This window comes from Trichoderma atroviride, chromosome 3 (assembly GCF_020647795.1).
Source record: "Trichoderma atroviride chromosome 3, complete sequence".
NCBI classification, from domain to species: Eukaryota; Fungi; Ascomycota; class Sordariomycetes; order Hypocreales; family Hypocreaceae; genus Trichoderma; species Trichoderma atroviride.
The window spans coordinates 3441413-3464541 of record NC_089402.1 but is presented as its reverse complement, the minus strand read 5'-3'; the positions used below and the strand labels follow the sequence as shown (position 1 = coordinate 3464541).

At 50.7% G+C, this 23129-nt stretch overlaps 6 protein-coding genes across 6 annotated transcripts; 3 read left to right on the top strand and 3 right to left on the bottom strand.

The window, feature by feature from the left end:
• Nucleotides 1-1399: 1399 nt before the first annotated feature.
• Nucleotides 1400-1700, bottom strand: TrAtP1_006403 (uncharacterized protein; the record flags this gene model as incomplete). Its single annotated transcript, XM_066113109.1, has 2 exons — nucleotides 1400-1561; nucleotides 1611-1700. The coding sequence occupies 2 exons, from the start codon at nucleotides 1698-1700 to the stop codon at nucleotides 1400-1402; spliced, it is 252 nt and encodes an 83-aa protein (XP_065969195.1).
• Nucleotides 1701-10289: 8589 nt separating this feature from the next.
• On the top strand, nucleotides 10290-12266 carry TrAtP1_006402 (uncharacterized protein). The gene is made up of 2 exons (XM_014083001.2): nucleotides 10290-10952; nucleotides 11048-12266. Exons 1-2 carry the CDS (start codon nucleotides 10805-10807, stop codon nucleotides 12196-12198), a joined length of 1299 nt encoding a protein of 432 aa, XP_013938476.2. The 5' UTR covers nucleotides 10290-10804; the 3' UTR covers nucleotides 12199-12266.
• Nucleotides 12267-13896, bottom strand: TrAtP1_006401 (uncharacterized protein). Its single transcript, XM_014083000.2, has 3 exons — nucleotides 13703-13896; nucleotides 13346-13613; nucleotides 12267-13274 (listed from the first exon to the last, which is right to left on the bottom strand). The coding sequence occupies exons 1-3, from the start codon at nucleotides 13857-13859 to the stop codon at nucleotides 12416-12418; spliced, it is 1284 nt and encodes a 427-aa protein (XP_013938475.2). The 5' UTR covers nucleotides 13860-13896; the 3' UTR covers nucleotides 12267-12415.
• A 291-nt stretch (nucleotides 13897-14187) lies between these two features.
• TrAtP1_006400 (uncharacterized protein) lies at nucleotides 14188-16314 on the top strand. The gene has a single exon (XM_014082999.2). It carries the CDS (start codon nucleotides 14262-14264, stop codon nucleotides 16218-16220), a length of 1959 nt encoding a protein of 652 aa, XP_013938474.2. The 5' UTR covers nucleotides 14188-14261; the 3' UTR covers nucleotides 16221-16314.
• A 129-nt stretch (nucleotides 16315-16443) lies between these two features.
• TrAtP1_006399 (uncharacterized protein) lies at nucleotides 16444-18777 on the top strand. Its single transcript, XM_014083182.2, has 2 exons — nucleotides 16444-16891; nucleotides 16991-18777. The coding sequence occupies exon 2, from the start codon at nucleotides 17244-17246 to the stop codon at nucleotides 18672-18674; it is 1431 nt and encodes a 476-aa protein (XP_013938657.2). The 5' UTR covers nucleotides 16444-16891; nucleotides 16991-17243; the 3' UTR covers nucleotides 18675-18777.
• Nucleotides 18778-22752, bottom strand: TrAtP1_006398 (uncharacterized protein). Its single transcript, XM_014082998.2, has one exon. The coding sequence runs from the start codon at nucleotides 21166-21168 to the stop codon at nucleotides 19378-19380; it is 1791 nt and encodes a 596-aa protein (XP_013938473.1). The 5' UTR covers nucleotides 21169-22752; the 3' UTR covers nucleotides 18778-19377.
• Nucleotides 22753-23129: the final 377 nt, after the last annotated feature.

The window sequence follows — 23129 nt, the reverse complement described above, 5'->3', positions numbered from 1 at the left end:
CTAGAAAACAAGATGGTTCTATTTTTCCTTCTAGGCTCATTCATCGTTGAGAAAGAGAGGAGATGTGGCGAGTGGGCTGGGCCCCGGATATATCCGGAGCCTCAACTCTTTGCCCGAGCCAGAGAGGTGTCCACTTGCCAGGCAAAAAGGGTCGTTGGCTATCTTTTTCCCGTTTGTCCATCTATGATTAAGGGTCCCGGAGACGTTATCGTTGGTAGATGGGCTCGGCAGTTTTTTCTTTCTTTTTATCCCAAATGATGAAATGCAAACGACTAATTAAGCCGCATGGAAATGCAGGGTGCAAATAATACTAGCCCCAACGCATGCTGTGCCCGCAATGATCCTGGGCAAACGGTCCAGGGCTGGGCAGGGCGTGTTGGGAAATTTCACGACATACTTGTACTGTAAACATACAGGCCTATACAGTACTGCTAACGCACACCGAGTAAAAGAAGCAAAGATATGAAAAAAAAAAAAAAAAAAAAAAAAAAAAAAAGAGGAGCCCCATCTCGAGTATGATTTCATCGCCTGCCCCGCCCCGAATGACTCTTAATTTGGAACGTGCATCGATAGACAGATGCATGTGTCCAGCGTAATCTTATTCTAAGCTACTCCTGTATGCCTGTCGGGCAATTTTTCTGGCGGGTAATGAGAATACTCCGGGAAAAAGAAAAAAAAAAGTCAATCCCTTGCATCTCAACGCCAGAGACAATCCCCACAAAAAATTTTCAATATTAGAATAGCATTCTTTTCTTTTTGTAAAGTGAGAAGCGGGGGGGGAGCTTGGGATTTTTCTCAGATGGATGGATGAGCGGCGTACCCCAATGGAATACATGGCCAAATCGGGCATTTGAGTGACAGACAGCATCAGACTCGCATATTGAAGCTGCCATGTGAGTCATGCCCAGGCCAAGCCCGCATGTCGAAGCCCGACGATACGATGGGGGACAAAGATTGACCGCGCAGGGATGATTGGCCGTGTTAGTCCATTCGCTGCGCTCACACACACACAAGATTGTCACACAAAATCACTGCTGACGGCGGGCAAAACTACTGAATAGTCGAGTAGACGACTCCAGGTTCGTGGGAAACCACTACTGTAAGCTAAGGACGTTGGCTTAAAGCAGGGCAAGGCTGCAGCGGCTCGTGGAGGGCGAGACGGGCTTCTTACTGGCTGGGTTTGAGCGTGGTGAATCACCGCGGCATCTCGCTCTAGGCACACTTTTGATATACAAACGGGCGAACTGCGACTTTAAACACACCGCATTGACACGCTAACAACGGCCAGCACAGCAAAGCACACGCATAACAGCGCCAAAAAAAAAAAAAAAAAAAAAAAAAAAAAAAAAAAAAAAAACAGTCCATGTCATCATCGACGACTTTTTCCATCTTCCTTAGCTTATTTTTCGGGGTCCGCGGTAGCGGTCACGAGCACCAGACGACGGGACCGTAGGGTGGGGGAGCACATGAAGGATCCATCTCCTCGCTGAGTAGCCGTTACCAAAGCCTCGGGCGGCTCGCTGGAAAATTTCACTTCTCGTCGTCTGTTGGCCGTAATAGCCTATTTGTTCCCATTAATAAGATGGAGACCCGATTGCCGATGGGTTCACGTCAGGCTTTGACCGAAGCTCTCGGCTCTGCAGCGTCCCGCAATGCGGTGAGAAGCGAGCTAGGCGCTTGAGTCGTGAATTGGCATGCATAGCGTAGTGCAGGTGGGATCTTTGTTTTTTTTTTCTTCAGTCTCCTCCCGGATAGCGTAGACGATCCTCTTGGCTGCTGCAGTAGCATTTGCAATGGGTGTGTTATAGCCGGGCTCTGAATGGAGAAGAGAGACAAACAAACGAGAGTGAAGTGTCTTTAGCCTCGAGGCAGCTTAGGGTAGCTCTCTTGATCGGGGTAGCATCCAGCTTCGGCGATAACATCGACTACACGAGCAGGCCATGCATCTAAGCGCCCGCCAGGCCACGATACTACATCGGAGAAGCTCATTCCAGTTCAGTCGGTCCAGGTGCTGTACTTGTTGAGACGTAAAATACAACACAAGACCCTTGGAGCTTCTCAACACAGCACCGTTTCACAGCTTGCCGATGGGATGGCCGGCCAGGGTCGATCAAACCGTCCGACCGTCTATCGCTGCGAGCAGCTGACACCAGAGACGACGTCCAGAGCCCGACGCCCCGCAAAAACGCAATACATAATCGCGATCTACTTCTGTGGCAGCCCTGCAGATCATCCAGAAGGAGTGAAGCCCAGGCCTCTCGGATCGTCTGGCTCTGGCCCTCTGACGTCGCACTCGGACGATGTGCGCATCGCATCTACACCGCATCGCCGCATTGAGCCACCGCCTGTGCGAAGCACAAGCACAAGATGCAGAAAAAAGCCCATCCAGAGATCCATAATCGGGTAGCAAACGCGCTAGAAGGTTTTTTCTTGCCTTCCATTGCTTCGTAGCGCAGCTCCATAGCTATCCACTGCTCTTCATGCAAAGCAGCAGCCCGTCCGTTTACCGCCTGGACGAGATTTTGGCGGTCAACGAAGAAAAAGCAGCACAAGTTCACTGCAGATATCCATCAGGCTACGAGACGGGGCCGCCAGCGCAAAGAGGCTCCAGCGCGGACAGGGGTCCAAAGGCCGCCAAGCCCGCACTGCGCTGGGGCGGCTCTCTGCTGGCGAGGCACCTGATCACTTTTTTTTCCTTTTTCTATTTTTTTTTGCTGTAGTTGCCCGCATGTCTCGAGTGTGATTCGCGACACATGTGGCCAACTGCGAAAATCACACATGCACGGATGCATGAACGTGCGCTTTGCAGGTTGATGACGAAAAAACAACAATGAAACAGCCGCCAGGCGATCAGGATAGGGATTGTCCGCATCGAGAAAAAAGGGAATCCCCTGTCTCAGTAGTATAAAGCACCCTTTTTCTGGTGTAGCATGCAGTACGGAGTAGAGCAGAATGCATCGCTCACGATTATTCGCCCGTGCTGTAGCATTTCGTTTTTCGCAGCCTCAGCTCTGCATGGCTCCAGTCTGGGGTGAGCATCCAATTTCAGAAGTGGCCCTTGGTGCCCCACGATTTTCTGGCTGTGCAGTTCCCCTTCGGGCGGTGGCCAGAGCGCTGACTTGAGAAGACGAGCAAAATGAAGGGCAGAGGTGATGAAACGTGCTAGCCCTTTTCTCCACAGCCATGGCAAATTTCGGCACTAGAAGGAAACAAGAGGGCTTCCAGAAGACTTCCATACGGTGGAGCCGAAGTGCTGGGCGCTCCGTTAAGGGGAGAAACGAGAAAACGGAGGGCCGTTGTGGGCCTGGCCTGTTTGATTGACCGGTTTGATAGCACGGAGAAGTGCGAGCGAGGCCCTGGAGCCGTTCCCAATGGGTTCGCACGCCCGATAGAGGGCGCTGGGGACAGTCGGGGCCTTGTCTGAGGCAAAGGCGCGATCCAGCCAGTGTTGTAATACGGTAATTACCTTGGTTGTAGATGCATACGAGTACGGCGCGCTACTGTTCTGGTGAGAGAAACGGAAAGGGGGCTGTGTGAGAGAGAGGCAATCAATCAGTCAATCAAGCAATCAGCCAACCAGTCCATCAGTACATCAGTCTATGCGTGTTGTGTCGTTCCATCTCTGGCCTCGGCCGGCTGCCTTGTCGCAAAAGAGCCGGCGTAGCAGCGGCGGCAGGCGGCAGCCTGCCATTCAACCGACACCAGCTCAGGCATGTATAGCACACTCAACTGATTTGCGCCGGTGAGCGCTCGTACGAGCCAGGTAGCATTTCCTGCCTTGGCTTTGCCTCATCTAGGTAGGTACTGGCCCTCAGCCTGCAAGGGAGGACTGCCAATTTCAATTTACTTTGGAGGCCAGCTCAGCGATGCCACCAGGCCAAAAACAACAGGAACCTAAACCTAAACACACCAGCAAGAAAAACAAAAAAGCCACCTCACCGTTTCGTATCTCGCTGTCTGAGTCTCTCGCTCGCCCTCATCAAAAACGCCCACCGCTATGCTTTCCTCTCCCAGACAGGGGCCCCGGTCTCAGCAGCGGCAGGGATCAGGGCTCGACTCAAAGCTTCTGCCCCCTGTGCCTGTTTCAATTTCCTACCAGGCCCCGCTGGGCTGGCCGCTGCGTCACGGCCAGGGATGGCCCATCAGCTGTGAGAAGCGCCCAGCATGAGTTGAACCGTATCGAGCACGGGCACACGGGAAGACTTGTGGGGGCTGCCATCCATCTTGCGGTCTGGGTTTTTTTTGGTTTTTTCTGTGCTCTGCTCGAGGTACAAGCCCCGCTGGTACTCGCGCCGGGCCAGACTGGGCTGACGTATGTATGCCAAGGCGACAAATGAGCACCGGCAAAGCGCGCTTGATCTTCGCACCCCTCCAGCGCTGCACCCCCCCCAACTCCCACTGAGTACGAGCACTAAACAGAGGGCCCCTGGTGCTGCGCTACTGGCACGCTCTTCGTCAGATTTGCCTTTGCCCTCCAAAATACATAAGGACATCTTGCCCTCGCTTCTCTCCACGAAACCCGTCTACTCTCCAGATCACCAGCATCAGAAACAACAAGGAACATCTTGCACTTCCTCACCTCAACGCCTCTCACACTTGAACTTGCTACTTGCACCTGTGCATACCTCGCTCAAGCCCATCCACTCGACCATCCACTTACACGGGACCGCCTCTACCGCCGTCCTCCAACAACAACAACAACACCACAACTCAAGCCTCACAGCTTTTTACATCCTCACAATGCCTGCCCAGCGACCTTCTCACCTTCCTCCCTGCCCGGGCCCCCCGCCCAGCCGACCTCTTCCTCCTCTGCCTAAATGAGTGCCGCTTCTCTGAGGACCACCATTCGAACTTCAGAACAAGAACTGGCTATACACACTCTGTCATGGGCTATCCGGAACTCCACACATATATACAAGGTTTTCAATCTTTTCTTTTTATATTTCGAGATGCGGAACCCCAATGGCCTCTGCTCCTCCGTCGTGGGGAACGAGACGCAGGGTTCCTGTCGGCAACGGGAAAATCGCAAGCCATCTGCTATGCGAAGCGGATCTGTGATGCACGTCACCACTCTATTACCACTCTGTAATACAAATGCCTCTACCGCTGCGGGGCTGCAACATCACACAATCTACATGCGACGCGCTCTCCCGACCTGGACTCTCGCCGCCACGGCCGAGATGCAGTCACACCTGCTGCTGCAGCAAACCCCACCGAGCTGGGCCTCAGCGTGTCGACATGCAATCACCAACCCTGCTCTCACCGGCATTGATCAGAGAAACAGCAGCTTCTCTCAATACAACACAACCGCATAGCCGCAGGTTGCACCATTCTCTCAACGCTTGGCCACCTGACGGGCTGCGTGCATCTCGCTCTCCACACCGTCCTCGCTGGCTCGAGCGGGTTACTTGCGCATCTTTCTTTTACATCTTCGACTTCGCTTGTGTTGTATTGCGATTCAAATCTCATACACGCTCTTCTCTTTAATACTACCTATATAATACTTTGGGGCACTTTCTTCTTTCTTTCTTTTTTATTTCATTTTGGAGTTTATGCATATCTATTTGACGTCTATGGAGGGCGGATGGGGGAACAACATCATCGGACGATTAGGGATTGGGAGGGATCACACTGTACTATTACTATCAAGGAGCATTCGTGGGTGCGTCGCGGAATACCCTGGGATGTTGACGACCCGTTTACTTTTGGCTTGGGAATATGATTTGGGCAACGATTGAAACGCGGGATTGAGACTATCTGATTACTATTATTTTGCCCAGTTTGGCGAACATAGACATACTTTGCAATGAAAGCCTTGCGCATTTCTGCCACTCTTACGCTTTACTTTATGACTTTTTACTTTGTGACTCTCCGCTTCGTTCCACTCGTCGCTCTTGCCTTGTTAGGATCTTTCTGGTGCTATGATCTTTGTTGGGTGATCGTCCGATGCGCCCGAAAATGACTGGTCGCCTGTAATTTTGAGACAAGCATGGGGCGAGGTGTTTTATTACTCAAAGAGAGCAGCCAGTGCTACGTTCCGCATTGAATCTCGTGCCCTCTGGCTGCGCCTCCGGAATACCACGCTGCGACAAGGTCAAGAAGAGCAAGGAAAGGCCTGGATCAGAAGAATGGCCCTATCGCCGATTTACATGAATGAAGCAATGCATGGTACGTTACAAGCCCTGGACCGACATGATCTTTTCTTCTCATTCTCTCTCATTTAATGTTATGTAAATCACTCAGATCATGCCAAGACTTTTTTTCTTTTCTTTTTCAGCCACCGTTGCCGCATTCCGTCTGCCAAGGTTCATATGACATATATACACTGCTACGGCTAATACACCCGCTAGGTGCGGCTCTGAGATAAAGACTCAGCTGGCATGGACTTTTAGCGGAGAGGAGAGTCAGCGCTTTCCGCGATTACCGTGTAAATGATTTAAATTTTTTTTTTAAAAAGACGAGATTGATCCTCGGTTTTCACGTTCTCTTCCGAAAGCGTCGGGGGGGGCTGGCAAGAGAAAGCGAGAAAAAAAAAAAGGGTCTAGGCATGTGGGGGAGCAAGTAGGGAATAAAGGGACTCTAAAATGAACCGATTGTTTTTCTTTCGGCCGAGGCTATCACGGGGAGGCCGCCGGGGATTTCCAAGTTTTCTCAGGTTGATTAATTACTTAGTAGACCTGCCGTCAAAAATATGTACTACTTGGGACGAGAGAATTGTGTTGTGTTAATTGACTGCCGGTTTTTTTTTTTTTACTTTCCTTCTTTCCAAGGCCAGAATGGTTATTGTAAGGATACCCATGATAATGTGCGACGAGAATAGATACTTTAATACGATAGCTTAACGCTGGGAGGCAAGTGCCGTGGAGCGTACTAGATGAAGCTATTACTTTTTTATGCCAAATTTTTCCTTCTCTTCTTTTTCTCGGGGCTTCTTCTAGTGGGAATTAGACAAACAGCGCTTTTTGAGGTGGCGGTGCTAGTCAAGAGTCCATTTGGTTCTTAATTAGCTGATAATGACGAAGCTACCAGGCCTAGATGAGATTGGGATCGTGGCCTTGCGTCTTCTCTTTTCTTTTTGTTCTGTTTTGCTACTAGTCTAGGATTTCATGACTCGGAGAGATTTCGAAAGGAATCGGACTACGGTGGCGGGCTGTGATGCTCTTCCGAGATTCAGCGATATGGAGTAGGCATTACGGAGCAAACCACTAACTAGCTAACTCGTTATCTCCATCTATTAGGACGAATAAAGTCGTAATAGTGGCATGTACTATTAATTACACCTTGTACACGCTGGACTTTTTTTTTTCTCCATCTTGAATCGATGTTCTTGTTGCGGATAGCAAGACACCCCCCCTGTAAAGATCGAAAGCGGAATAGCCCGTTCCCCATACAATTTTAATTACAACCTGAACACTGCATATCTGTGGCGAAGGCGAAGAAGAAAGAAGGCAAATGGAAGCCCGTAATATTAAAATATGCACGATTAAAGGGGGCGAGGCGATTTGTGCCTTTGGGCGGGAGTACTGTTAAGTCGCAATGCATTGCACGTGTAAAGCAAACAATTGAACCAAATAGCCACCGTTTTTCTACGTTTCAGAGTCTGGATTCATTCAGGGGGGTTCAGAAGAGTAAAAGAGCAACAGCAATCATGATGTAACAGACATGAGATCTTGATACGAGTACGCTGCTGGCTGTGTTTTTAACGGCACCGGCAAGATGCTATTACTCCGAGCCCGCCAGCTACGTGTAAGCCAGCCTGCCGTGACATGGAAGCCTTGTGCCTGGATGGATCAGGCCTGGATCCAGAACCTGAGCGACCTGAAGCTCGCAGCTGTATTGCGACTCTACAGCTGGCGTTGCAGCGCAGTGGCGATAAGAAGCGCTCCAAACATGGTACTGACGGCGGTGGGCATGCAAGGATCATCCGTTTGTGGCAGCACCGTCGTCCAGCTACAGCAGGAACCCGTTCGTTCCGTTTACTGCAGCCTCCAGGTTTCTGAAACATAAAACATCTCGCCACCAAAGGACCCTCCTTTTTCGTTGGGGGCGAGAGGGACAGTAAAAAATAAAAGGGTGCATTCAAGTAAAATCGTTTGCAGCTGAAAATAAAATTGCGATGCGATGGCGATTGCGATGGTCGACCCTCCCAAACCCCCGATGGCCCAATCAGGCCAATCCTGCATATCCCAGAATGCCACGAGAGCCCCGGCGATCCCCGGGGGCCGCGTCTCAGCAACTTGATTCGTTATGCAACGAGCAAATCATCTTCTTGAGACGCAGGAGACGTCACGTGCGGTTGCGCGGCTGAAAGGGGGCCCTCCTTTGGTCTCAATGGCGATTGTTGGTGGTTGTGCGGCTGGACAAGATGCTTGCCACGTATATCCCTGGCGTTTGATATGGCCAATCCTTGGATGAATGTATGTATATGTCGCTACATGCGTTTGATAGCCTCTTGCTCTGTTTGTCGTTGCCAGGGATCAATGGGTAGGGGAGTATTCGTTGGCTAATGCCAATGTGTGTCTAGGACTTTGCTACAGTATGTACTAGCGAAAGCCCGGCTCAAGAGGACGCCTGGTTGAGTCAACGATGAACGAATGATTGACACGTTCCCTTGCGTTTCAGCTCGCCAGGGTGGGCATCGAATAGAAGGCTGGTGATCGTCTCTCGCACCACGGGCAGTGCCACATGACCCTGCAGTTCTGCCTGGAGAAGCACAGCACATGCACCTCAGACAGAGTATACATGTAACTCCAGTCATGTTGTGTGACGTGTGGCTTATGACGGTTTTGTATTGCGTGCAACCATCGCTAAAGAGATTGTTTCGAGAAAAGTTCATCATGCCACCCAGTGCTATCAATACGAGCATGTGTTGTCTGACAACATGAGAGCTCGAAAGCCACACGCCCCCCCCTCTTGCGTTACGGAAGAATGGATGTGTGCCAATGACAATCTTGGCAAGACATGGCCTGAGGCTTGTTTCTATATCGGGATGAAGGCATATATATGGTTATTACTCCGTGTATACGACCACCTGTCTATCGAAGTGCTATTGAGATTAAGATGTCTTGGCACGATGTGTTTTCTTTTATGACGTGTAATATACTTGTTCAGGTCTTGCCAAGGGTCCCCCGGATTTTTGTTTTCAGCCGTGTCAAGCCACTTGACACGCGAAATGAGGAGCGCAGGGCCTTTTAATAGCTGCTGCTAGTGGTATCTGTCTGGATCCAAGCCGCTCTTTTGGGTGCCGAAGCCCATGTCATCTACTAGTACCACGAAGCTAGAGGCGAGCTGCAGTTCTACTTGATAAGAGAAATGAGCCGAGCCGGCGTGCTTTGGGAATTGAATCTGATGATCCACGTGGGAGGTGTGCTTGCAGCTTTTTTTTAATCTTCTTGTTTCCAGGGCTATTAGGGGACGTGGACATACGCAACTTATAAGCTAGGTTCCACTGCCCATCTTCTTTTGAGAGTGGCGCGTCTTGTGTCATTGCTGTTAGTAGTTACACGATCTAACGGGTCTGTGTGGCGTATTGGTGATTGAATTTCTTGTTTCTCAAGTGTGCTGTCGCACCGACGACATGAGAGCAGCAATTGTGGCCTGATGTCCCTGACTTTACAGGTAGCACATGGCCTGAGCTGTTGTGCCTTGATCATATTGAGTGATGTTGTCCTTGAATGGCATCTGTTACGGGCACTACAAAAGCTGTAGCTATTTACTATCCCTACCCCCTAGTATCACATCGTGTTACAAGCAGAAGCGGATGTTGTATAAGTGACATCCCGCTTTAGGATACCGCATTGGCGAATGTCTTGAGAAATGCAGTGGGCAACCCGGATCTTGTTTAAAAGTAAAGTTGGTTGTATGATACGTTTGATTGCCTGAATGTTCTACTAAACTAGTCATTTTGAAGCCCTTTTAAAGTGAGATTCCGGCGCAATGGATCATAGGCTTGTACAAGGATGTCGGTTCATGAGATGAAAGTAGGCATATGTACACTTGCTGGAAACATCAGCTGAGTAACTCTCTCCCATTTTACTACCGTATCGGAATTTATGAGTAAAGAGGTTTATACGGCCATCTATTATTATAAATTCTATATACGTACGTGCAGTTACTTGTGCCGACAACCTCTCTAAAGTTGGACATATTCGGCATGGCTTGGTTGCGCCAACCATGTTGTAAACCATAAATTGGCAAAGCCTGAACACTATATGATCTGAGTATTATGTGGCATAAAATTTACATTACATTTTAAACTTTTAAACCAGGCTAAGCGGTATCTTCTAGAGATGGTATGCACCGCCTAGTAGTCTATCCAAAGAGACCTATGGTGAGATATCCTCGCGATGAACAAATGCTGCAGAAATAGATTATTCTTTATAAAACATAAGAAACACATCCGTCAAGATCATCATTGCCACATTATTATTATTGAGTTAACCTGACTTTCTTCTCATCACCATCCAAACGAAGAATTGTAGGCATCAAGTCGTTGCTAGTGGCGATCTCAAGTGCATGCACCAGTAACATTGGCCGATCAAGTCGAAATTGTGGACCGGCGACCAAACCTTTCTTGGGAATTGATGCCTCTTTGCTCTAGTCCCAACCTTTTCCCACGTAAAAGCAACGACGACTTGATATTGAACAATCTTCATCGCCTGGCACAAGATTTTATCGATTAATCTGCTATAAAGTCAAACAGAATTTGACGGCCAATTAATTGAAACGCCACTGCCCCCCCCTTACTACTGCGATAGTCTCTTCCTTGTGCAGACATCAACGTGGCAAACCCAACAACTCAGCAATGCTAGATCTTCACATCTGGGGCCCAGCTTTTGGGCTGCCCTCCATTGATGCAGAATGTCTGGCCATCATAACCTACTTCCACAACGTGCTGCCCGCCTCATCATGGCGCCTAATACCCAGCAACGATCCCTCTGTCAGCCCCTCAAGTAAGCCATTGATTTCACTCTTCATCACCCACTCATTCTATATCGGAGCTGCTCGGTTTCGGAAGTGGTTTCAATGCTGATTCTCTGTGGTTTAGATCTTCTACCAGCATTAAATCACGGGGGCAACTGGACAAGCGGATTCCAGCCTATTGTCCAGTACCTGGCATCATCAGCGCTTTGCGATGACCTGGACGAGAGCCTCAGCCCTATCCAGCGGGCAGACAGCGTCGCCTACAGCGCATACTTGCGAGCTCACGCAGGACCTCTCGTTGACTTGTCTCTCTACGTCTCTGCGGCTAATTGGGCCACTGCTACCAGACCAGCGTACAGCTCACTGCTGTCTTTCCCCCTGACATGGACGGTACCAACTTTGATCAGATCAGAGGCTATCAAGCGTGCCGAGCATCTCGGCCTCGCTGAACTGGACAGCGACTTTGATCCTAGTAGCGGCCTTCATCTGAGTTCCGGCAGAGATGCGCTGCCGGAGACGTTTCGGCGACATATACCTTTGATGACAAAGAAAACTGTCCATGAGGAGATGACGCCGGAGCAGGCTACAGCAATCAGATTGTTCAGCCTGACCGAAGACTGCCTTACCGTGCTGGATGATTTAATAAAGGGAGAGGATGACCATCACCCTCGATTCTTCGCCGGCGCCCCAATTACGTCGCTGGACTGTCTGGCATTCGGATACCTGGCTCTCATGCAGAAGCCTCCTGTACCCCGAGCTTTCCTCAAAGACTGGTTAGAATCGAAAACCCCAAGGCTACACAAATTCGTCGATTCCATGCTCGCCAAAAGCATCACCGAGCGCGGCGAGCTTCCCTGGACAGTCCCCGACCCGACCTCTGCCGTTCGCTTCAGCGGTCGTATCTTCGACTCTGTGCTGCGCCATCTTCCCAACGTAGGCGAGCGATACGCATCAGAAGTGCGCCACAGGGCTGAACAACAGACAAAAGGCTTGGATCAGAGAGCTCTGATGTTGATCGCGGGCGTGGTGCTCACCGGCCTGGCGACTGGCTATGGGTTTCAGGCATATCGGGCGATGCAGCCGTTTGGGGCATCAACTCAATCGTGGCAACCCAGGCGGACGCAGTCACGGCTGAGCGAGTTTGGACAGCTTGGTTCGATGTTGAGTAGTGCCATGGGCCCTGTTCAGCCAGTGCCTAGCGGTCTCGATTTTGGAACTCGGGATGACGGAGGGCCTGGTGGAAGATTGGTGGAAGTGGATTCCGAGGTTGATTGAACGGAGGGAGAAGGGGTATAAAATAAGTCAAAGAAAAATAAATCTCAATAATTGGTAAAATCATTTCATCTGGTATTTGTTCTTTCGCTATGATAGATGCTTGCTTGCGTCCTATGAGCCATTCTCACCGGCATTGTATGTATATTTAATCCGCAAAATGATACCCCAATCACTTTGAAATCTATTAGTTTTCATTCTAACGGGCAGCGCAATCGCTCTATATCTGTCGAATCTCCTTGCCCACCATTTCTGGTCTCTCCACCTCCCACTCATCTCTCAACACGGCAAAAGTCAAATCAGACACGAACAAACTCTGGGCCAGACTCCACACTAGTGTAATGGCGTAAAAGAAGTTGGCATTGCCGCTGCCGGCGTATATCCACAAATGGTAAAACGCAGGGCCGAGGAAGGTTGCGTATAGCATGGTGGCAGAGGCAACATATGTATATCGCATGATGGGGTATAGGTGCCGGTATAAAGCCAACATGGCGAGGAACAGACTGGTGTCCGCAATGGATGGGTATGGTTTGAAGACGGCAAAGATGCCCAGAAGAATGGTCAAGACGGCTAGAGGTTGGGCGCGTAGTCGAATCGAGAGGCCGCCCACATATATCACGAGGTGCAGCCAGAAGACAGCCAGGAAAAAGGCCCGGAACGAATCGAATATCTCGATGAAAAAATACCACCATAGCCCGACGTTGGGAGTCAAGTCGGACAAGGTGAGCTGAATGCCGTATGTTCGAGCCAAGAAGTCCCACGAGTTGCCTGTCAGAGCAAAGGACATGGCTAAAAGCAAGGAGATGCAGATGGAGGCGATCAGGACAGTCTTGATCGAGAATTGTATGGCGGAGCCAATACGTCGCTTTTCAGATTGGCGATCATAGGCGAGGAGGACGAGAGGTGGCAGCAGCAGAATCGGGTACATGGATAGATAGGAGGCGAACGAGATGGCGACCATGGCGTTGAAGGGGGAGCCAGAGAGGGCCTTTGCAATGGCAAAGAGAATCGCGCAGTTTGTGAAGACGCTGGTTGAGCGGCCAATGCAAGTCGCGAGGGTATAGGGATTGAATAAGAAGCTACATGTTTACCATTAGCAACCAATTACATGTCCATTGGTTTCAATTGTGTGGATGGGGGGCGGTCATACGCTGCAGCTACCAGAAGCCCAGAGGACCTCTTCGCTCGCCGAGGAGATGTATATAGTTTCGACTGGCCGGCCTCTCCCGAATCGGCTATTATAAGGAGCGCATATGCGCTGAGAAGATCCACGAGGATGTATAGCACTGCCGTAAAGATGGGCCATGTCTTGACGTCTGGGAGCAGCGAGAACAGCGGGAGGAGTAGCGGCGCCTGGTGGAAGACGCCGCCGTCGTAGGGCCAAACATTGTGGTTGTATAAGAACAATCCCTCTTGTACTATGTCGCCAACAGCGAAAATCGAAAGATTGTCAGCGCATCATGCTCAATTGCCGTGTCTCTGCGGTGGGGTTCGCGATGCGCCTTACATCGTTTGAAGCTCGTCACGGGCGTGGAGATCTCGACGCGGCCGGTCAGCAGATCGGGCAGGCTGGGGAAGGCGGCAAACAAGATGAACCGCAGCAAGGCGGCGCCAGCGAAGACGCCGACCTTGCTCTGCAAAGTCATGGTGGTGGTGGTCGACATGGCATCTCCTAGGCCATGTTGAGGGGGAATGGATATTGGAAGCTCGGAGGTTAGATGCTAGCACTACTACCAGGTACGGAGGCCACTTGGCCGCAGCTCAGCCTTGCTGCCACTGGCCACTGGCATCTTTAGCGCTCCTCTCCAGGCTGCTACAGGCTTCACAGGCGGGTCCTGAGAGGTGGCTTGTGAGTGGCTTGGGCGGGTCGGGCGGTGAGATCAATTTGGCAGGCTAGTCTCGTTACAGGCAGCGACGTGGGCGGTGGCGCATGGCATTAAAATTTCCAGCTTGGCAGGAAGAAAAAAAAAGTTCAGTTGGTACAATTGGCGATTTTACTGCCCCGCGGTCCTTTTTTTCTTCCAACGAGCATCAACACCGCATATCGCCAACAGTCAATCAACACAATGGCGCGGATAAAGAAGAAGGGACAGGCCGGTGCGGCCAAGAACTTTGTCACGCGAAACCAGGCGATCCGAAAACTGCAACTCAGCCTCCCCGATTTCCGCAAGCTTTGCATTTGGAAGGGAATCTACCCTCGCGAGCCTCGCAGCAAAAAGAAGGTCTCCAAGTCTTCTACCGCTTCGACCACCTTCTACTACACCAAGGACATTCAGTATCTCCTTCATGAGCCGCTGGTGCAGAAATTCCGTGACCACAAGTCTCTGGAGAAGAAGATTTCAAGAGCATTGGGTCGAGGAGATGTCAGCGATGCCAAGAGACTAGAGACCAATGCCGCCCGCCCAGAGAAGACTGGAAAGCCGACCTATACTCTGGATCATGTGGTTCGTGAGCGCTACCCGACATTTGTTGACGCATTGAGGGACTTGGACGACTGTCTCTCCATGCTTTTCCTCTTCGCGAACCTGCCATCGACCTCCATGGTGCCTGCCAAGATGATTGCCCGCTGCGAGCGACTGTGCCTCGAGTTCCAGCACTATCTCATTGTCTCAAAGAGCCTGACCAAGTCTTTCCTGTCAATCAAGGGTATCTACTACCAGGCAAACATCCAGGGCGAAGACGTTCTATGGCTGGTTCCGTACAAGTTCAACCAGAGAATCGTTGGCGACGTCGACTTCCGCATCATGGGAACCTTTGTCGAGTTCTACATGACGCTTCTCGGCTTTGTCAACTTTAGACTGTACACCTCAATTGGCCTCAAGTACCCGCCCAAGTTTGATGCCGTCAAGGATGAGAATGCTGCCGAGCTGGGTGCCTTTACGCTGGAGGGCAAGACTCTGATTGGCGGCGAAGAGCAGCAGAAATTGGAGGACGTTGCTCACAAGCCGGACCCCAAGGTTCAAGCTGCCGTCAACAAAGTTCTCAAGAGCATCACAAATGGCGCTGCCGCTGAAGACACCAAGACCGAGGACAGCGAAGAAGTTGATCAAGATGCAGCTGGTGCCATTGACAAATTTGAGCCCGCTGCTCCTGGAGGCGACGTACTGCTTCAGCCATCCTACAGTGGCATCAACCCCAACTCTCTCTTCTCCAACTTCACAATCTACCTGTCCCGTGAGACTCCCCGTCAGCCACTCGAGTTCATCCTCAAGTCATTTGGCTGCAAGCGAGTTGGCTGGGATGCCGTGCTTGGTGGTGGTGCTTTCACAACCGACGAGTTAGATCCATCAATCACACACCAAATTGTCGACCGACCCCCTATACAAGCTTCAATGGACGAGGACGGCGATGGTGAGGATAACCAGACTGCACAGAAGCTGGCAGCCAACCGACGTGTGCCTGGACGGATATACATTCAACCTCAGTGGGTCTGGGATTCCGCCAACGATGGTGAGTTGAAGGAGCCTCATCTGTATGCCCCTGGCGCCTCGCTGCCCCCGCATTTGAGTCCATTCGTCCGCAAGGTGCAAGGTGCATACGATCCGACAATGCCTCTTGAGGATCAGGAGACCGAACATGAGGCTCTTGAGGCTGGCGATGATGAAGAGGCCGATGCGGATGAGACCGTAGAAGGCATGGATGTCGCAGAGTCAGGAGATGAAGACGAGGACGTGGATGAAGAGGATGAAGACGAGCAGGATGAGGACGAAGAGGAAGAGGAAGAAGAAGATCACAATGATGCCCTTCAGCGCCAGATCGAGCTTGAAGCAGAGATGGCCGGCAAGACGGTCCAATCAAAGGCTGCCAACCCCAAGACTAAGGCTAAGGAGGATGCACGAAAGGCTCTGGCAAAGAAGGCACGCGAAGAGGCCGAAGACTTGGAGCGAGCCAAGGGCATGCTGAGCAAGAAGAAGAGAAAGCTTTTCGAGCAGATGGAGTACACAAACAAGAAGAAGAGTGCAGAGGATGCCAAGCTGCGTTCAAAGAGAAGAAAGGTGGAGAAGGAAAAGGCAGGCAATGCATAGATTCGAGATGTACTATTTAATATACTAGGTAGTAGTGAATGGGTTTCAACGGCGTATATGCGGTTTAAATAAATTGTTTTGTTTATCTTAATAGAAACGATTTTGAGATGAAAAGTGTCTAGTAGTGATTTCTTGAATGAGAAGCCGCAGTTTCGTTGATAAAAGTTGACAGAGCGCTTTGGTAAGAGGGACATGAAATTTCTTCTTAGCACGTGAACTTACACTTTTCACCATAACATTTCAACCTCAGCTTCTGCTCTCATCGGTATTGACGTCAATTATCAATTTACTTAAGAAAACAAGAACAGAAATTCCTGTTTTCAAAAAATTTAATACAGAAAAAAATCTCAATTTAATCGGTACATAAAAGACATATCTATCGATACCTAGGGATGCGGTGATCACCACACATGGATCGAAGCTCTCCAGAATGGGATCTCGACAGCGACGAGATCGCGTCTGTCACCTCTCAAGACCTACACGATAACCGCCCGAATCGCTGGACGGGACAACAGAGAACATGGCAGCGCATGACGGCTGAGGAGCGGCGCCTGTGGCAGGCGATGGAGGCTGTGGAGGATCAGGATTTGGCGGTTCATTTGTACAATGCGTTTGCGCTCAAGAAGCGCGGCAAAGATTCCACGGCGGCGCAGGATGTCCCAATTACCATGGTATGCCCATAGAATTATCAGATTGCCCTGTTGAATTGCAGCACATGATTTTTGGTGGATGAAGATGGGCGAGAGCGCTGGCTTACTTTGTGGTGGTAGGAAAACGGGCAACAAAGCATATGGGCGCCGCCAAAAGTTTGGACCGCATGGCCGATAAACGAGAAGCATGTGCCCCGGCAGAAGGATGCCTGGCGAGAGAATGATGGGTTTGACAGATTTACGTTTCGCAAAGCTGAGAAACAGATGCCGAGCTCTGAATTACACGAGGAACTCGGAGCGACCATATTGAGGATAGCTGGAGAGCGCTTTCACAGAAGCAAGAGGAAAACTGTACTCACGTCTATTGAGGGAGATGCGACCTCTTTGGATCTGGGGGGGATCTGAGAGAGAAGACGCAAAAACGTCAAGTATACCAGCTCCGTCATCCCCATCTTCCGCGTCTGTCCACGAAGATGTGAAGATGCTACTCGATGACGAAGGAGGTCGAAGCCATGGTGAGGATCAAGTCCACTCAGTACGATTAACTGGAAAGAAGAGAAAGGCTCTGGAGACATACGAGCCTGTCATGTCCTCCAATGACGATTTATCCTACGCGCTCATCAAACCCTCTGTTCGACATATTCTCTCACAGCTGGATGCTACACTACATATCCTTCACAGCGCCCGCATCGCCACCACAGATTACGCCTCTGATTCGTCCGCAACATCCGACTCGGAATCCGACACTCGCGCTGGTACTAAACGAGGCCGTGGCCGCCCTCGCAGTACGAAGCTCACAGGAACAACAGCCTCTCCACACACCGGCGGAGCCACCACGCCTAATGCCAGCAAACGTGGCCGTCCTCGAAAAATCCACGTCCCTCGCGAAGGTGAGACTCACGAGGAAATGCTTGTTCGCATCGCACGCGAATCGCACAGGAGGCTTCCCGACACTGCAAAGGACAGAGACGAAGCATTTGAAGAATGGCTCCGCCAGGGCGACGAGAAGCTGGAGCGTGAAGCGGCCCTCATTAGAGAGGAGGAAGAGCTGGGAATCGATCCGCAGGCTAGTGCCCAGGAGAAACGACTTCGCAGGCTCGGCCTCCGCGACTGGAGCGATGTACTTGGTGCTGCTACGCTGGCAGGCTTTTCTCACCAAGTAATTGCCAGGACGGCCAAGCGATGTGCGAATTTGTTTGGCGAGGGGATGGTTATGCGGCGCCTGGACGAGGTTCCAGCTTCGAGAGGACCGCCTTTTCACACCATGGAATATCGCCCAGAGAAGATCAACCTCAACAGTCTAGATAACGATTCTGAATCGGATAGCGGAGAGGATGCTGCCACCGCTCTGTCATCTCGCCGCACCTCTCGCCAGCCATCACAAAGCCGCCTCTCAACCCGCCGCCTCAGCTCCTCGCCATTCCGCGGACGTTCCTCGCCTCGCTCTGGGTCCTCAGCCCCACGAAACCGCTCGCATTCCAAATCTCGATCTCGGTCGCGCTCCTCGGCCGGCTTCCACCTCTGCCCTGTTCCAACCTGCGAGCGCTCAACTACAGGCTTTGCGCGCAAGCAGAATCTTCGCCGGCATATGCAGCTTGTGCACCCCGGGCGCGGGGATGACCAAGAGGACTGGGATAGCGAAGATGAGGTATTTGGTGCGGTGCATGTAGATGGGTTCTTGAAGCCGATTCTGGCTGCTCGCGGATGGAGGGAGAATGTAACGGCGAGCTCGTTGGTGATTAGGAAAAGGGGACGAGAGAGGCGAACGGGAGAGGATGAGGACGATGACGATGAAGAGTTATGATTCTGACAGAGACTTTTAATTATGAAGGAAACATGTATGTGATGGTCGGAATGCTGAGTGTGAACAACATATAATCTCAGGGCTTAGAGTCACTTATGCAGGCAAATCTTGGTTAATGCTTAATTTCACTATTGATTTGTTTTACACCGCTCCATGACAAGATGTCTATACCCAAATGTCCCATAGTATACACACAAGGAAAAAAAACCCCCAGAAATAATGCCAATATTTCGTAGCTCTGGGCTGATGCTAAACCAGAGTGCTCGAGCAGCTATACTTTGCAGACATGCTGCAAAGTGCTAATGCGAGATACACGAAACAACGCCAAAAAGATAGAAAGAAGTAACACCGAAAAAAAAAGGCAAAAGAAAAATACCGGAGAAAATCTAGAAGTCATCTTTAAAAAGCCGCGCGCGGAGGCTTTGATATTTGTGGTATTCATATTCCCGGAAAGGCTTTGCTGGTTCATTTTTATGGCGCATTCGCTCGAATCAATGGCATGAATACCACCTGTTATCAAGAATGACAAACCACCACTGAAAAGAACAATAAGCGGTTGGTGAAAAGAATCCTAAATCAACCACTGCTGTCAAGTATGACAAACCGCCGCTGAAAAAAGGTCCATAATCAAACCCGTAGCTTCCCCAAGAAGTCGTTCTATGCCATAAGAAGCCATCAAAGCCTTCCTTTATGCTCCGTGTCATTAGTAAATATTCTCATCTCTCATCTCAGTTTCAGCCTCGGTATCGGCCTCGACCTGAGTCTGGATTTCGGCCTGAGCCTCGGTCTGGGTTCCAATCTCCGTTTCGGCCTCTGACTCGCCTGTTCCAGCTCTTTTTCTGGCTTGTTCAAGCTTTTCCAAGGCCTTGTTGATAATTTCATATTGCTCGCTCAGCGTGGTTTGAGTCTGTGCCCTTGATTCCTCTCCCCAAGCGACGGAGGGTTCATCGTTTTGCTGGAGGAGATCCTCCAGATAGAGTCGTATATCCTTGAGTTCGTCAATCAAAGACGAGAGATGAGAGATGGCATTTGTATATTGTACATTGACTTCTTTGAGCAGTGTGATTTGCTCATCAAAGTTGCGCTCTTCCTCCACTAGACTCCCGATGTAAGCCCAGATAGTCGACATGAATGACTTGGGCTTGGCTTTCTCTGCGCTAGAGAGACGTTGGGCCTGATCATTGATTGCGCCCAAGTGAGCCTGGCCTTGATGGAGGAGTAACGAGAGAGCTTTTCCTTCTTCAATAAGCTTATCTAGCCGATCCTGAACAAGATTTATATGCTCAGAGTATTTATCCAACAAAGCCCGATCATTACCAGCTTGTTCTGATGACTTGAATAGATTCAGAGGTCGGATAATCCAGGCTACGGAAGGAGGTAGAGAAGGCGTCTCTGGTTCCATGGATAGAGAATTGATGTGGCGAAGAGTCCAGCGATTGATGTTGATGACGGAATCAACCGTTGATCCAACATGGATATAAAATGTCTGCAAATTCCCGCCTACCTGGCCGACCTTTGCTATGTAAGCATTAAGTTCCATGATGAAATCCTCCCGGGTCGCGATTTCGTTCTCTTTGAGGAGAGACCTGAGACTTCGAGTAGCGATTTCTGAATGCTTTAATCCAAGTGGCATAGAGAGACCATAGGCGCTCTTGTCCAGCACACTCTCAAATCCCGATTGAACTTGCATGAGGTTGGTGAAGTCGATGAAGGAAGTGGCGGAGCGGCTAGATTTCTCAGTTTCAAAGAATCCAAGCTGAAAGTTGGACACGCTGGGAATCTCATTGATAGAATCGAAAGAAAAGGACTGGATTTTATCGCGGGCGGTCTCAAAAGAAATGCCATTCGAATGAACGAGGTATGCTGTGAGAGCAATTATGATGGGTATTACGGCGTAACGGTAGGAGAGAGAAAAGACCCGAGCCAGTTTCCGAGAGAGGCTTGAAGTCGATGGCAAATTTGTGTCGGTAGTTTGCCAATCAAGCGGCCCCTCATTTTGCTCCCTCAGAAGCCTAGCATATTCTCTCTCCTCGTCCTCGTGCCAAGTCCCACGGCGGTCGTCATCCGACGCTACGCTGGCTTCCTCAGTATCATCGTCGGCCATTGCGGTTCGCGAAGCCTCGCTCGCGACTAGATTGTTGGCGTCGACGAGAGGCATCCGGAGCTGTAGTTCGGGTCGTAGATTGAAACGTTGCGTGGACGTATGAGCGCTTGAAGGGAGACTTGGGCGGAAAGGTTGGCGCAAGATGACTTGGTCGTCGTCTTGGTAGGTATTGAAATCGCGGATGCTGTCTTGAGAAGCAAAGCTCATGCTACCCTGACTTTGTGAAAAGGATTGTTGAGTGGGCAACCCAGTGGAAGGCATAGCGCTTGAGGGAGGGCTGAATTCGTCGTCGAACGCCGTATCAATAATACTCGTGTCGAAGCTGTCATTTTCGCCATCGACAAGGCGCCATGAGCCCTCGGCGGGGATTTCGCGCCGGCGCGGCGGCATATTTCAATGATTCGAGAGGTATTGGGAATCGCACGAAGAATGGTGAGCTGGAATGCGGATTGGGAAAGCGAGCGATGGTAGGCCGGCCGCTTGTTGCGACTCTTCCCTTGTGTTTAAGGGAAGGGATGTGTGTTGGTTGATTGACGCTAGATCGGCCTAGCCAATGCCGCAAAATCCTCCAGGATTTAGTTGAAAATCTGCCGAAATCCAAAGCACGATCCACGGCCTTGTCAGGGAACTTGTAGAAAGCCCCCAAGGCGTGAACGACGAGGCAGGGGTCGGAATGGCGCGAAAGAGGCAGCAGCTGTTGTTAATATAGCAATGCAGTGTTTTGATCGGCGTGAGATGGCGGGATCGCGTTGTGGCGACGGGAAATGAGTCATACGGCTGGTGATGGCGAATAAAAGAGCAGCAGGGACAAGCAGCGGCCAGGCAGATGCGCCCGATATGCGGGATCCAGAAGGCAATCGCGGTGGATTCTTGTGGTGTTGACGAGAGAAGCTCGGTTTGGAGCTAGGCTGCATTGTCTGCGGGTCTGCTACTTTAGTGCCGTCTAGCTCTAACGGTATGGGGAGCGCAGCGGGGGAGGAGCCGCTGCTTTAGTGGGCAGAGCGTCTGTAGGGTCTGTAGGGGTTCTGTAAGGACCTACAGTAGGCAGGTTGATGCGATGCGACCCTCGCAAGGCCAGAGAGCGTGCTGATCCGATTCGCTCGTTGCTCGAGTTCGCGAGGCTGGCAGCTCAGGGCGGCAGATTGCGAGTTTTTCGATGATGGGGTCTTTGGTAGCAATATGCACGGCTGGAGGCGTGAGTGAATGTGTATGCCCGAGAGCCAGGCACTATGAGATGATGATGATCCCCCAATGGTACCAGAATGGAATGAAAAAACGACAAGCTGCTCCTGCTCCTGGTGGGCTTCATGCTTTGTCTTGGCCGAAAGGATTATAGACAAAGTTTCATAGGTAATAGACGGCGCTCTTTTTCTGAGTAGATGCGACGCCTCTCAGCTTGAGCGCGAGATGATGGCTAGGCAACAGTCCGGTCAACCGCGCGCCATTCAAAGTCGTATATACGATGATGATTGGAACACCGATGAGAGTTAGGGAAGGCGAAAGAAGTCGTATGAATTATCTCTTTTCAGCGTAACTATTGCGTATGCTTGCGTAGGCGTGAGTTTGAAGTCGAGCTTGGTTATTGCGAGCGGGAAGTTGCAAGGAAGAAACTAGACATGGCACAGTCATTGTTCTTATGTACCACCTTTGACTTGGCCATGTGTCTGGCTGGCACATGAAGGGTCTTACGGTCTCACCGACCCAGCTAGTCTGACGGATCTCGTGCATCCTTGTGGCCTCTCACGTCTCGGTAGCGGCTCATAGAGCACAGATGGTACTGGTTTTACTTGTAGTATCGGCCGTGTCAAAGCGCCATCAGCACGCAAGGGTCCCATAAGATGTCTCCTATTGACTGGAGGCGGGCGGATCATGGTAAATCGGAAGAGTAAGTGTATGCGCCAAATCTTTCACGAAATATGAAGTCTATGGATATGATGCCATCATTGGAGGATTTTCACGCAAACCCCGCTGGAGGGGTCTTAGTTTGGACATGCGTTCGTTGGCTGAGGTAGCGGTTCGCGTTGAGAGATCAAAGGACTGCATCACATGATATTTGGCTCTCGCGTATAAGCCGTCAAGGCGGCTCATGACCCGATGGCTAGCCGGCATACAAGTTATCAAATACCACCTAAGCTCCAAAATGCGATGCAATATTCGCATAAAACGCACAATACACAGACTTGATAGCAGGCTCTGGAAGCTGGAACCGGCTGGTGGACCCGACCACGCACAGATCCACGGGCCGAAGCCACCCCAGCCAGACCTCGGCTCGAGCTGATTCGATCTAGCCGTTCAGCTTTCATAATCGGATCGCAGCGCCTCTCGACAACACGGCAATGCATCCTTGACAA

Bases quoted from the DNA above. Each gene is read 5' to 3' on its own strand.
- TrAtP1_006400 (XM_014082999.2), top strand. From the start codon at position 14,262: ATGGCGCGGATAAAGAAGAAGGGACAGGCCGGTGCGGCCAAGAACTTT.
- TrAtP1_006399 (XM_014083182.2), top strand. From the start codon at position 17,244: ATGCGACCTCTTTGGATCTGGGGGGGATCTGAGAGAGAAGACGCAAAA.
- TrAtP1_006401 (XM_014083000.2), bottom strand. From the start codon at position 13,859: ATGTCGACCACCACCACCATGACTTTGCAGAGCAAGGTCGGCGTCTTC. The intron at 13,614-13,702 runs GTAAGGCGCATC...TTGGCGACATAG, and splicing joins CGTGACGAGCTTCAAACGAT to TACAAGAGGGATTGTTCTTA. The intron at 13,275-13,345 runs GTATGACCGCCC...GTAAACATGTAG, and splicing joins GGGCTTCTGGTAGCTGCAGC to CTTCTTATTCAATCCCTATA.
- TrAtP1_006402 (XM_014083001.2), top strand. From the start codon at position 10,805: ATGCTAGATCTTCACATCTGGGGCCCAGCTTTTGGGCTGCCCTCCATT. The intron at 10,953-11,047 runs GTAAGCCATTGA...TCTGTGGTTTAG, and splicing joins TCCCTCTGTCAGCCCCTCAA to ATCTTCTACCAGCATTAAAT.
- TrAtP1_006398 (XM_014082998.2), bottom strand. From the start codon at position 21,168: ATGCCGCCGCGCCGGCGCGAAATCCCCGCCGAGGGCTCATGGCGCCTT.